At 43.7% G+C, this 15005-nt stretch overlaps 1 protein-coding gene across 1 annotated transcript in view; it reads left to right on the forward strand.

Moving 5' to 3' along the window:
- The window catches only part of SLC25A33 (solute carrier family 25 member 33), a 52801-nt gene extending 38227 nt beyond the window's left edge, over positions 1–14574 (forward strand). The window contains exons 4-7 of the mRNA XM_077458039.1: positions 1829–1929; positions 6393–6459; positions 8783–9066; positions 14042–14574. Coding sequence (XP_077314165.1) covers positions 1829–1929; positions 6393–6459; positions 8783–9066; positions 14042–14244 — 655 coding nt within the window. The 3' untranslated portion in view covers positions 14245–14574. The remainder of the gene's footprint in view (positions 1–1828; positions 1930–6392; positions 6460–8782; positions 9067–14041) is intronic.
- The last annotated feature ends 431 nt before the right edge of the window (positions 14575–15005 follow it).

A 15005-nucleotide genomic window follows, 5' to 3' on the forward strand; every position in this document is an offset into this window, starting at 1 on the left:
ACCATTTTTTTTTTTTTTTTTTTATATTGGTGATTTAGTGTGTCTATTACCTGGTGTTATCTCCACAGATGTGTGGTTTCCTCTATAGCAGCAAACACTCTGTGGACTCTGACACTATCTATTACCATAAAGATTAGTTCCTCCTCCCCTGGGTGGCTTATGGGAAAATAAATGAATGACTGCAACAGTGAAAGTGATTACAATGTTCTTCCAGAAAAGGATGACTACAGTTCAGTGAATGACTCATTGGATTGGATCATGTGGATCATCTCTGAATTTTGCCTCTTTTAATGATTTTTATCCAGTTTACATAAAAAAAGTTGTTTCAATGAGAGTCTTCCAGCATGAAGTCACACGAATTGTAAGACCTAATGCACACGGGATGTTTATATATAAAAAAAAAAAAAAAAAAAAAAAGGCAGCACAAAGCAGCGTTAAAAACACGCTTTTAGCCATGTTTGTGAATAGCGTTCTAACGGTGTTTATGCGTGTTTAGCGTTTTCTGGGCATTTTTACTGTAAAAACACTCCCTATAATGTAAAAACGATAATCGTGGCTAATAGCTTCTTACATCGTTCAGCCGCATTTTGTGTTTTTATCTTTATTTATTTTATTTTTTTGTAACTGTGACATTGCAGCGGACAGATTGGACATATGACACTTTTTTGGGACCAGTGACATTTTATACAGCGATCAGAGCTAAAAATAGCCACTGATTACTGTATAAATGTCATTGGCAGGGAAGGGGTTAACACTAGGGGGCGATCAAGGTGTTAAATGTATGCCCTAGAGCAGTGATGGCAAACCTTGGCAACCCTGATGTTTTGGAAATACATTTCCCATGATGCTCATGCACTCTGCAGTGTAGTGGAGCATCATGGGAAATGTAGTTCCAAAACATCTGGAGTGCCAAGGTTCGCCATCACTGCCCTAGAGTGTTTCTAACTGTAGGGGATGGGACTGCATGGAGGAGGATAGAGATTGCTGTTCATAATCGGTATGAGCAGCAGATCTGTCTCCTCTCCCATTACAAGAAAAGCATTAATATATATATATATATATATATATATATATATATATATATATATATATATATATTCCATAAACCTATCCCATAGTTTGTAGACGCTATAACCTTTTTGTAAACCAATCAATATACACTTATTGGGATTATGTAGCAGAATACATATTGGCCTAAATTAATGAAGACATTTAGATTTTTTTTTTTTTTTTTTTTTTTTTATTGGAGCAAAAAAATAATTAAAAATAAATAAAAATTGTTTTGTTTTATAGCGCAAAAAATAAAAACCGCAGAGGTAATCAAATACCCCCAAAAGAAAGCTCTATTTGGGGAAAAAATTACATACATTTCATTTGGGTACAGCGTTGCAATTAGAGCGGCGCAGTGCCGTATTGCAAAAAATGGCCTGGTCATTAAGAGGGGTAAATCTTCCAGAGCTGAAGTGATTGAGGGGCGCCAGACAAAATTTTTACATGTGTGGCCAACTTCATGCAGCCCAATCACAGCAGGCTATGCTATGGGTTGGGATTGTAGCTGAATATGTCCATACTATGCTGTAACCCACATCGACCAATCAGAACCCTTCTTTCAGTAGATGGCGCAGCCAGGTGATATTGGACAGTTAGCACGCATCACTGCTCTACGTTATTTTTAGTTGTTTGATAACAGAGGGGGGAAGTCGGTTTGCTGGAACTTGGCCGCGTCCGCTTTTGGCGATGATCATGTCTGGCTGCTGAGCAGATGTCTGCCGCGTGTTTGCACACAGACTCTGGTTTACATTAACATCTGCTTGTCTTTCCTTCTCAGGGCTGTCTACTTTGCATCGTACTCGAAAGCCAAGGAGCAGTTCAATGCAATATTTGTTCCGAACGGTAACCTCGTCCACATGTGTTCTGCGGGATGTGCAGGTAAAGACCAACTGGCCTTTTCTACAAAATCAAAATGCTCTCCAATTAAAGCTGAACTCCAGACACCAAAACTTTCATTTTAATATATCCCTCAATAGCCACAAATAAGAGGAGTTCAATTTGTGTGCACCAAATGCCTTTGCAAACCCAGACATTGGCTTGTAAAAGTAGCATCATTGTGATATCACAAAAGTGACATCATTGCCTGAGCAGAGCTGTGGGCGGAGCCCAGAAGGTCCCACCCACTACAGAAAACTACAGGAGGGGGGAGGAGACAAGACCATCACCCTGCACAAGGAGAGAGCACAGCAGTGAGCTGTACTCTGTATTACAGGAAGCTCCTGCACAGAGGGAAAGTCTTACTTTGGATCTGGAAGAAATACACAAAGCTCACAAAGTTTCTCCCCCCCGGCTGTGCCCATTGGTTTGAGCCATTGGCTTCTAAGTCAGTAGTACTCTGTGCAGGGCCAGAAGAAGCAACCACTGAGCTCAGTGGTGAGCAGGGGATTGACACTTCCTGACGTGTCAGAATCTGAAGTTTCTACTGGCATGGGTGGCTAGAGTGGCATGGATTTACAAATAAACTGCTACCAGTGTCCAGGCGCTAAATGGAAGACAACCAGGGGGCAATTGGTTGAATTGATAACCCTCTGTAGCTAGAAGGGAACCGAAAACACCTGGGAAGGTGTTATGCAACAAATACAAACAAAAGGTTCCTCTTGATCAGTGGCTGGTGCTGTATATTTAGGGGGGGTGGCGACAAACAAGACATCCCAAGGCCACCCCCTCTTGTCCGGTCAAATCCGCCCCCCCCGCTCGCTTGTCCCCCCCCCCCCCCACCTGCCCCGCACTTGCCCCACCTAGGTCACGGGCAGATTCATTTTCTTACTGCAACTCTTCCTCCTCGGCAGCTTCACCCTGCGTCTCAGGCTCCACGGCAGCTTTCTCCTCTGTGGCTTCCGCCTCCTTCCCTCGGCGGCCAATACAATTGCTACTTCTTTCGCCCAATGGGGTCTTAAAACCCACTTCCTGATTGGCCAGGAGGAGAATCGGGAAGACAATAGCGAATATTGATTCACTATTGTCACACAACTGGGTGGGCTTGGGACGCAGTCCAATGGAATGGATGACTGGACACTGATGAATGTGGTAAGGGGTCAGCGGTGTGCAAAGGCCCACTGGGCAACTATCCCGAGCCTCGTTGTGGCTGAGTTGGGCCGGTATCACTCCGTGTTGGTGATATCACATCTGGTGCACCGCCTGTCCGCATCTGGCTGCACACACCGGCTTCCCAGAGTCTCCTGCCTGGTCTACAGTGGGCCTTTGCACACTGCTGACCCCCACTGCATTCATCAGCGACCGGCCATCCATTCCATTGGGTGTATTGCCCACATGACATCAGGTCTAGCACCGCCTGCCTTAGGTTTTAGGTGAGATCGACATATATGATTGTTGACGGTGTTCATTGTCACTGACTGTCGGCTTTTATTTATACATTTTTATGGATATTCTGACTTTGCACTCAAATGAATATACCCTTTTTTATATACTACTTGTGGTACTGCCACTCTCTTGACCTTCTTTGACACTACAAGTATTTTGTGGTTTTTACCAAACCATCCCCCAACACTAGATCAAGAGGAACCTTTTGTTTGTATAGGGGTATGGATTGCCTATCTTCTAAGAAATTGTGTGCACTACCCCCTGTCCTGGTTATCCATAGTGTACTCCCCCACCCCTGGTTATCAATAGTGCACTCCCCCCCACCCCTGGTTATCAATGCACAGGCCCCCAACCCTGGTCAGCAATTAACCCTAGCATTGAAGAACTTCCCACCCACTCCCCACCACCAAAGCCACAATGTTCACCTTGGCTGCTCAGACCAAATATCCTATACATGTGCTGACTCCTTTTTATCAATTTAAATGAAATGGAAGTTTTTTTAAGTTTGGGTTTACTCACGTGGGTGGCCATGGGGAACATTTAAGCTGTGGCTTTACACCTGCCTCTCCCCAACCACCCACTGTACACATCCAAGGGCACGTGGCGTTCGACAGGCTGTACTACTGGCAAACACGACCCATTCAGGTGAATGGGGCCACGCCTCAATCGTGTGCAATGCAAGAATCACCTTTTTTGAAGGTTAAAACAGGCAGTGAGGAACCAACATATCACCTTGTTACTGCCTGTCAAACACACTCTGAAAAGCGATCCATTGCAAAGCGCTTTTCAGAGCAGCAGCAAATATAAGAGCATGCATGCATGAGTCCTTAGTGTATAAAATGACTAAGAATTTTCTACTAAAGACCCCTAAGGTGATGTTCTGTGTGCAGCTGCATGTTTCCCCCCTTTCTAATGGCCGGTTCTCAACGGCAGAAAACAAGCTGCTCATTGTCCTTCTCTCATCAGCCTGACAATGTCTGTTAGGTGCTGGGAATTGGCCTGCGTTCCCCCGAGTGCTGGAAGAGAGAGAATGCAATGACTGGAGGGTCTTATTACAATACAGGTACAGAGAGCATAGACTGATATTATCGGGGACACAGGGTGCATAGACTGATATTATCGGGGACGCAGGGAGTGTAGAGACTGATATTATCGGGGACGCAGGGAGTGTAGAGACTGATGATACCGGGGACGCAGGGAGTGTAGAGACTGATGATACCGGGGACGCAGGGAGTGTAGAGACTGATGATACCGGGGATGCAGGGAGTGTAGAGACTTATGATACCGGGGAAGCAGGGAGTGTAGAGACTGATGATACCGGGGAAGCAGGGAGTGTAGAGACTGATGATACCGGGGACGCAGGGAGTGTAGAGACTGATGATACCGGGGACGCAGGGAGTGTAGAGACTGATGATACCGGGGACGCAGGGAGTGTAGAGACTGATGATACCGGGGACGCAGGGAGTGTAGAGACTGATGATACCGGGGACGCAGGGAGTGTAGAGACTGATGATACCGGGGACGCAGGGAGTGTAGAGACTGATGATACCGGGGACGCAGGGAGTGTAGAGACTGATGATACCGGGGACGCAGGGAGTGTAGAGACTGATGATACCGGGGACGCAGGGAGTGTAGAGACTGATGATACCGGGGACGCAGGGAGTGTAGAGACTGATAAATTAGGGTCTATTGATGGAGATGCACAGGCTGTGCATTTTGGTATTGGTCAGATTTTTATCTCTATGAAGTTTATTTATGGTTTGCAAAATACTATTTTTTCATGTATATAGTATATATAATTGTGCATCAATAATAGTGTATTGAAGTGGTTATGGGGAACCCAGCAACAAAATAAAAAATTGGTGTGGGCTCCCCCTCAAAGTCCATACCAGACCCTTATCCGAGCAAGCAGCCATGGCAAGCAAAGACCGGCATCTGATATGATGCAGCTGCTGTACAGCCAACAATTTACCGCTGGGCTCTTTTTGATTTTTTCAGTTGAGGGATGTGGGGGCAGGCTACTCCCACAATTCTGAAACGGGGGAATATTTTAATATATATGTAATATAAAATGTAATGGAATGAGATCTTCTTTTTCTAAGACAGCTTTATTGTGCTCCTCACAAATGTAGTTAATTAAACCCTATATTTAGCCAGGGTTCAAATTCTTCAATATATGAGGTTTACCTGCAGCCCTCCAGTTGCTCAGTTAATTCATGCCATGCTGGAGGGTTGTAGAGCGCCGTACAGCCTGCGGTGTTCACTGTATACTCACAGCATTGCAGGGGTGGGTGGATGGGAATAGCTGCCTGCCGCTCTGCAGTACATTGATCCATCCAAGAAATTGCTCAGGCCAGCTGATTTGTCTGGCTGGCTGCCCTACTGTAAATAGATTGTACAGTACATAGAGGAGCCAACAACAAGGTTGCTAAATGCTCCCATCTAGTGGCGAACTGTGGTTATAACCATTTATTTAATTGATGGTACTGCTACAGTGCAACTACACTATGGAAGAGCTGGCTTGTAACTCCATTTCAGGGGTCTCCAAACTTTCTAAACAAAGGGCCAGTTTACTGTTCTTCAGACTTTAAGGGGGCCAGACTGTGGCCAGTGAGAGTAGAAAACACCCTGACATCCATGGGAGTAATGGCCACAATTTGTCTTGCGACTTTGATGTCCAAAGTTGCACAAGTAGCGAATTCAAAGTAGTTCATGCACTACTTTCGTCCAACTTTCATGCAATTTGAAACTACAATGTTAACCCTCAAAAGTTGTAGGAAAAGTGGTACCTGAATGTTTTGCATGCAACAGTGGGTCCGATTTTTGCAGAAGGACAGCAAGTTGCATCCAAGTTTTACCCATCCAATATTGCATGAAAGTTGCAATCTGAAGTCATGCAACTTTGGAGTTGTACAAGTGTGTGAATGTAGCCTTCAATTTTTGTTAAGGAAAAAACTAAAATAGTGCAGAGAGCACAGTTTATAATCTGAATAATCTTCTCCTATTCTCTCTCTTCCCAGCGTTTGTGACGAATACAATGATGAATCCAATCTGGATGGTGAAAACACGAATGCAGCTTGAGAGAAGGTGAGATTAGATCTTCTACGGTCATCATATTGCAGTCATGTGCTGTAGAAATCAACCTCCTAAATTGTTTCCGCTGTTCCTAGTTTGTGGACCTAAGCTCTGAAGTACAATGGATTGCTTAGAGGACCATTGTGTTGTCACTGCAATGCCCATGTCCACCGAATTAGAATTGAAGCACTGTGTCTCCAGGAACTGAGATGGCATCAGGGGGGTATTTACCGCAAGACAAATAAGTTGTCTGTAACGGGAGGATATGCAGCTGCAGGCATCACCTTGGTATCATTTTCTTTTAGAGCTGGCGGTCGGCTCTCTTTTAATAGCAAATGGAGCGGCTTACTAGCCGCTCGATTACTATTGCAAGCAGCGGGAAGGGATGTGGTCAACCCATTCCCCCCTGGATTGACCAGCCAGCACGTCGGCCGGCAAGCTGCACAACCAAACAAATTCGGGATGGGCTGTTTGTAACGGTAAACCGGAAACAATGACGTGACACCACTTCCGGTTAGACACGTGTGGTTCAGACTAACTTTTCATTATTCTGATATATCCAAATACCCGAATTACAGTATAAACAAAGTTTACCGAAAGCAAATTGAGTTTTACATCAAATCCCAGTCGAATTCAAACTGTAAACATGTTTCTGAAATCAAACGCCTTGTACGCACGGTCGGGAAAAGTCCGATCGGATTACGTTGTGGGAAAAATCCGATTGTGTGTGTGGGGTCTAGCGGTCTTTTTTTTTTTCCGATGGGAAAAATTTGAGAGCAGGACCTAAAATTTTCCCACAACAAAGTCCGATTAGACTTTTTCTGATCATGTGTATAGAATTCCGACGCACAAAGTGCCACGCATGCTCAGAATAAATTTGGGGACGAAAGCTATTGGCTACTGGCCGCTACGTAGTCCCGTCATACATTTTTGTACATCACCTTGTTTGTGCGACTGTGTATGCAACACACGTTTCGGAAAAAAATCCGATGGATTTTGTGGTCGGAATGTCCGACCATTTGTACAGGGAATGTGAGTGTGTTTTAGAGTACCGTTTCAAAACAATGCTGTTTTAGTTGAAGTGATTGTAAAAGGATCGTTTTTAATTTTAATTTTTTTTTTAAATAACAAACTTGCCTCCAATATATAGCTTGTTTTGCACAGAGTGGCCCCGAACCTCGTCTTCTGGGATGCCTTGTCGGTTCTCACGGCGGCTCCCTACATTAGGTGACCCCCCTAGGAGAAGCACTCTCCTAGGGGGTTACCTTACAGGTGCGTCCCCCAAGTCAAGCATTTGCGTCCACAGGCACGAATGCCGGACTCGGCCCGACCACGCAAATCCCCCCCCCCCCCCCCCCAGAGCCCGCGTCATTGGATTTGATTGACAGCAGCGGGAGCCAATGGCTGCGCTGCTATCAATCTATCCAATCAAGAGCCGGGACCCTGTGGAGAGAGGGAAAGTGCGTCCCCACCGAGGAGATGACTGGGCTCAGGTAAGTAAAACGGGGGGGGGCTGGGGGGGCGATGACTGCCAGTTTTTTTTTTTTTTTTCACCTTAATGCATAGGATGCAAGGTAAAAAAAAACAAGGTTTACAACCTCTTTTAAGCCAAAGGTGATTTAAAGAGTCCTTGTGATCATTTGATGAAGATTTTTCTTTTGTTCACTTTGCCACATTCGAATCGAGGAAAAAAAATGTCTGCTGCATAGTGTAGAAATCTTTTTTCCTCAGCACTGATCTTCCAAGACTGCAAAGGTTAACATCAGTAAAGAGTCGTGCAGCTGTCCTGCTGCATTCCACCCACCTCCTCCGTTCATAGAACCCAGACTTTACTTTCCCAGAATGTAATATGTCCTTCGATTGGAGGAGACAGATTCACTCATTTATCTGCCCATCTTCCAATCTCATAGCACTCTGAATTCTGAAAGGAAGTTCAGGGAAGATGCACTGAGAGAGCAGGAGCCAGCATCATTGAAAGTTGTAAACAGCAGGTGTTGGGGGTAAAAGTTTTAACACACCTTTTTATGGGGAATGTTTATTGCACGCAATAAAAAACACTAAAGGTTTAATACTTGAATCCTTCCCCCCACCTGCCTCGTCCATATCCTTCCCCGCTAACCTATTCAAAATCCCTTTATTTCCCCTTACCCTCTCCCCCCAGACAATGTATAATAATCTTATATGATCAAGCTTTGAAATACCGCTAATGGAATATGATAAAATATCTTATGGTTTATTTTCTATTGTATGTCAGTTTCATCAAACAAAAACCTTTTGATTGTGGAATAAAAAAAAATACTTGAAGGTATTCATATGTCCCATTCTCTGTTATCAGGGAGAGAGGGTCCAAGCAGATGAACGCCCTGCAGTGTGCCCGCTATGTGTATCAGATGGAGGGGATGAGAGGATTTTACAGGGGCCTCACGGCCTCCTATGCTGGGATCTCCGAGACCATGATCTGCTTTGTAATATATGAAGGCCTTAAGAAGCACCTGGAGGATAACCCCCTAACCACGAGCAACACCAAACCCGGCGAGAAGTCCTCCTCCAGCTTCTTGGGATTAATGTTTGCTGCGGCTTTTTCCAAAGGATGCGCCTCCTGCATTGCCTATCCACACGGTGAGTCTCCAGGGGGTCACACCATGCTAGGCTACTTGGAAAAACACTGACAATGCCTAGGAAATCATTAACCGCAAGTAGAGGGGCACTTGTTCACTGGTTTAAGAGGCAATGAAGGGTAAACCTATCTCTTTACACATGAAAAGATGTTAAAGGCAAACAGTAGTTTTAAAGAGAGATAGATGTATATCTCTAAACACACACAGTGCCTTGGAAAAGTATTAATACCCCTTGATATTTTGTCATAGTTTCATAGTTAGTTAGGTTGAATAAAGACACCAGTCCATCAAGTTCAACCTGAGTGTCTACAATTGTCCCTATCCCTGTACATTGCACACTCACATTGGTCCCTACCCTCAAGGAGCCCACAATTTAAGGTCCCCATTCATATACTAGGGCCAATTTTGGACAGTAGCCAATTAACCTACCTACGTGTCTTTGGAGTGTGGGAGGAAACCGTAGTACCCGGAGGAAACCCACGCAGGCACAGGGAAAACATGCAAACTCCAGGCAGGTAGAGTCGTGGTTCGAATCCCAACCACGACCCTTTTTACTGCTAGGTGATGGTGTTAACCACTACACCACGTGTTATAACCAAAAACTTAAATGTATTTTATTGGGATTTTATGTGATAGACCAACACACAGTGGCACATAATTGTGACAAGGAAGGAAAATGATGAATGGTTTTCAAAATATTTTACAAATATTTGAAAAGTGTGGGGTACATTTGTATGGCGCCCCCTGGAGTCAATACTTTGTAGAACCGCCTTTCACTACAATTACAGCTGAAAATCTTTTTGGGGATGTCTCTACCAGCTTTGCACTTCTAGAGAGGGACATTTTTGTTAATTTTTTATTTCAAAATATCTCAGGCTCTGTCAGATTGGATGGAGAGCGTCTGTGAACAGCAATTTTCAAGTCTTGCCACAGATTCTCAATTGGATTTAGGTCTGGACTTTGGTTGGGCCATTCTAACAAATGAATATGCTTTGATCTAAACCATTCCATTGTAGCTCTGGCTGTATGTTTAGGGTCGTTGTCCTGCTGGAAGGTGAACCTCCGCCCCAGTCTCAAGTCTTTTGCAGACTCCAACAGGTTTTCTTCTAAGATTGCCCTGTATTGGCTCCATCCTTCTTCCCATCGACTCTGAGCAGCTTCCCTGTCACTGCTGAAGAAAAGCATCCCCACAACATGATGCTGCCACCACCATGTTTCATGGTAGGGATGGTGTGTTCAAGGTGATGTGCAGTGTTAGTTTTCCACCACACACAGCGCTTTGCTTTTAGGCCAAAAAGTTTTATATTTTGGTCTCATCTGACCAGAGCACCTTCTTCCACATGTTTGCTGTGTCCTCCACATGGCTTCTCACACACTGCAAATGAGACTTCTTATGGGTTTCTTTCACCAATGTCTTTCTTCTCGTCACTCTTCCATAAAGGGCAGATTTGTGGAGAGCACGACTAATAGTTGTCCTGTGGACAGATTCTCCCACCTAAGCTATGGATCTCTGCAGCTCCTCCAGAGTTACCATGGGCCTCTTGGCTCTTCTCTGATGAATACTCTCCTTGCCTGGCCTGTCAGTTTAGGTGGACGGCCATGTCTTGGTAGGTTTGCAGTTGTGCCATACTCTTTCCATTTTCAGATGATGGATTGAACAGTGCTCCGTGAGATGTAAAAAGCTTGGGATATTTTTTCATAACCTAACCCTGCTTTAAACATCTCCACAACTTTTTTTTTTTTCCCTGACCTGTCTGGTGTGTTCCTTCATGGTGCTGTTCACTAAGGTTCTCTAACAAACATGTGAAGGCTTCACAGAACAGCTGTATTTGTACTGAGATTATATTACACACAGGTGGACTCTATTTACTAATTAGGTGACTTCTGAAGGCAATTGGTTCCACTAGATTTTAGTTAGGGGTATCAGAGTAAAGGGGGCTGAATACAAATGCACACCACACTTTTCACATATTTATTTGTAACAACAAAATTGATAACCATTTATCATTTTCCTTCCACTTTACAATTATGTGTCACTTTGTGTTGGTCTATCACATAAAATCCCAATAAAATACATTTACATTTTTGGTTGTAACGTGACAAAATGTGAAAAATATTTAAAGGTGTGTGTGTGTGTGTGTGTGTGTGTGTGTGTGTGTGTGTATATAGGCGTGGCCTCTTAATTTATAAACCTTGTCTGAGCTTTATAGTGAGAAAACAGAGGGCGTCAGCTGAAATTACAACATGGAAAAGCTCAGGGAGGGAAGGGACAACCCTTAAACCAGCACTAGTCAGTAGCCCCAGCAGACTCAAAGCTGTCACTCAAGTGACAATCTATAGTATTCTGCTTGCCTGTCCCCAACTGCTGCATAAGTTTTCATGTTGGCAGCTGAGGGGCAAGACATAGGAGCTGGGCCAGCACAGACCTCAATTAGATACTCCCAGAAGAGGAAAGAGGTATGATATGCAAGGAGATAGAGAGGGCTGTGCTAGGGAATGGACTCTTCCTGGAGTAGTTTCTATCATGATCAAAGGCACATTGTAAGTAAGTAAATGATTTATTTATTTATATGATTTATATAAAGGATAAATGCTGCAAGCACACTTAATACTTGCTTACTCTGCACACTTACATGCAGTTATATAAGCTTGTGCCAGGTTCTCTTGTTAAAATCCACCACGCAGCTCTCTTGGTAGCTAATCCTGTACATGATTTCAGTGCGTGTGTGTGTATTTATTTATATTCGCTCACTGAGGGGGGAAAAGTATTTGATCCCCTGCTGATTTTGTACATTTGCCGACTGACAAAGAAATGTTCAGTCTAATTTTAATGGTAGGTTTAGTTTAACAGTGAGAGACGGAACAAAAATATCCAGAAAGATGCATTTTAAAAAAAGTTATAAATTTATTTGTATTTTAAAGTGGAAGTAAACCCACTTTTTTAACTTTTACCTACAGGAAAGCCTATAATAAGGCTTACCTGTAGGTAAAAAAAATATCTCCTAAACCTGTACGGTTTAGGAGATATTCCCCTCGGTATGCGCCGCTGACTGCAGCGGCGCATGCGCACAAGGGGGTTCTCTCCGCGAAAATCCGGCAGCGCTCGTCCGGCCGGATTTAAATCTCCCGCGCGCATGCGCGGGAGTGACGATATCGCGGCTCCGGCCACTCACAGCGCCGGAGCCGCGATACCCGGAAGAGACGCCGAGGGAGCATGTCGGCTTCCTCGGCGTGGATCGGGCGAGATGTCGGGCCTCGTTCTAAGGTAAGTATTTCATAATGAGCTAGTATGCGGTGCATACTAGCTCATTATGCCTTTTGCTTTGCAGGTTTAAAAAAAAAAAAAAAAAAAAATGCGGGTTTACTACCGCTTTAATGATGTATTTGAACCCTTTGCAAAACATAACTTGGTACTTAGTGGCAAAACCCTTGTTGGCAATCAGAGGTCAGACATTTTCTTGTAGTTGGCCACCAGGTTTGCACACATCTCAGGAGGGATTTTGTCCCACTCCTCTGCAGATCCTCTCCAAGTCATTAAGGTTTTCGTGCTGACGTTTGGTAACTCGAACCTTCATCTCCCTCCACATATTTTCTATGGGATTAAGGTCTGGAGACTGGCTAGGCCATTCCAGGACCTTAATGTGTTTCTTCTTAAGCCACTCCTTTGTTACCTTGGCCGTGTGTTTTGGGTCATTGGCATGCTGGAAGACCCATCCAAGACCCATTTTCAATGCCCTGCCTGAGGGAAGGAGGTTCTCGCCCAAGATTTGACAGGATATTGCATCGTCCCTTTGATGTGATGAAGTTGTCCTGTCCTCTTAGCAGAAAAACACCCCCAAAGCATAATGTTTCCACCTCCATATTTGACGCTGGGGATGGTGTTCTTGGGGTCATAGGTAATTTTCCTCCTCCTCCAAACAGGTTGTTGAAGCTGAAGGGCTCGATTTTTATTTTTTTATTTTTTCCCCCCCATCTCCTCTGATCACAACACTTTCACCCAGTTCTGCTCTGAATCATTCAGATGTTCATTAGAAAACTTCAGATGGACCTGTACATGTGCTTTCTTGAGCAGGGGGACCTTGCGGACGCTGCAGCATTTCAGTCCTTCATGGCGTAGTGTGTCACCAATTGTTTTCTTGGTGACTATGGTCCCAGCTGCCATGAGATCATTGACAAGATTCTCCAGTGTAGTTCTGGGTAATTCCTCACCGTGATCATGATCATTGAAACTCCATGAGGTGAGATCCTCCATGGAGCTCCAGACTGAGGGAGATTGACAGTTATTTTGTGTTTCTTTCATTTGCAAATCATCACACCAACTGTTGTCACCCTCTCACCAAGCTGCTTGGCGATGGTCTTGTAGCTCATTCCAGCCTTGTGTAGGTTTACAATCTTGTCCCCGACATCCTTGGACAGCTCTTTGGTCTTGGCCATGGTGGAGAGATTGGAATCTGATTGCTTCTGTGGACAGGTGTCTTTTATACAGGTAATAAAATGAGATTAGGAGCACTCCTTTTTTAAGATTGCTCCTAATCTCAGCTAGTTAACTGTATAGAAGACACCTGGGAGCCAGAAAACTTGCTGATTGATAGGGGTTTAAATACTTATTTCACTCATTAGAATGCAAATCAAATACATTTTTATTTTTTTATTTTTTTTTTGAATTTTTCTGGATATTTTTGCTCTTTCACTGTTGAAATAAACCTACCATTAAAATTATAGATTGATAATTTCTTTCCGAGTGGGCAAATGTAGAAAAATCAGCAGGGGATCAAACAAATATTTTTTTCCCCTCACTGTGTGTATGTAATATATTTGTGTGTGTGTGTGTGTGTGTATGTATGTATGTATGTATGTATGTGTGTATATGTGTATATAATATATTATATAAAATGTTGTTGTTTTATTTATTTTTTTATAAAAAAAGAAAAAGCTAAAGCTTGTGCAATATTTGACCCCCATGTCTTTCCCTACAGAGGTGATCCGCACCAGACTGCGGGAAGAAGGCAGCAAGTACAACACCTTCTGCCAGACGGCGCGTTTGGTGGCACGAGAAGAAGGCTACGCTGCTTTTTACAGAGGACTTTTAGCTCAGCTATTCAGGCAAATCCCCAACACTGCTATCGTCCTTTCTACGTATGAACTCCTAGTCTATCTGATGCGTGACAAACCCAAGTAAACGCGCAAGCCGCCCTCCTTGACATTCGCACTGCGCACTGACCAAACACAGACTGGCGTACTGTAATGGCTGCCTGGCCACTCCCTTACTGGGAGGAAATCACAATTTGAACTGTTTTCCCATTCTGGGAGGTTTTAGTTATCGTTAACGTTAGTAAATAATTTGTATATTTTGTTATTTTAAAAAAAGGAAGTTGCAGAGTCGTGGATCCCACTGATGCTGCTAGGTAACGAAATCCCGCTATTTAATTTCCCCGGCCCTGGCCGGCATTGTTTTTTTTCACGAGTTGCATCTAATTTATATCTATAAAAGAACAGAGTGAAGACCTCCGTTGAGTCGTGGTGTTCTGATATCTGTACTGTATATGATGGTATTGCAGTATAAAACTTTTCCACTAGGTGGCAAATGAGCACACAAGACTGCTCACCAAAGGATCATTTTACCATACATTGCATTGATCGTATATTTTATCAATGGGTGTCTTATTCAAATACCTGAGTGTTCCCTGTCTGCAGTACTGGACACTGATGAGCTACAGGAGAAAAATGGGAAGTGTTACACATAGCAGATCAGATTTCAGCTTCATGACCTAAGCAATGTTTTTTATCACGGTCACCTAATCGTTTACATTTTTTTTTGGGGTTGTATTCGATATGTGCTAAGGGAGATCACACAAATACTTACAAAGTATAACATTAAATAAAAGTATTAACAGAAACTGATATTAGAAAATATAACAAGAATACTTAACTAAAGATGCT

Source organism: Lithobates pipiens, unplaced genomic scaffold, assembly GCF_037356315.1.
Source record: "Lithobates pipiens isolate NorthernLeopardFrog02 unplaced genomic scaffold, aLitPip1_a1.2 Scaffold_27, whole genome shotgun sequence".
NCBI lineage: Eukaryota > Metazoa > Chordata > Amphibia > Anura > Ranidae > Lithobates > Lithobates pipiens.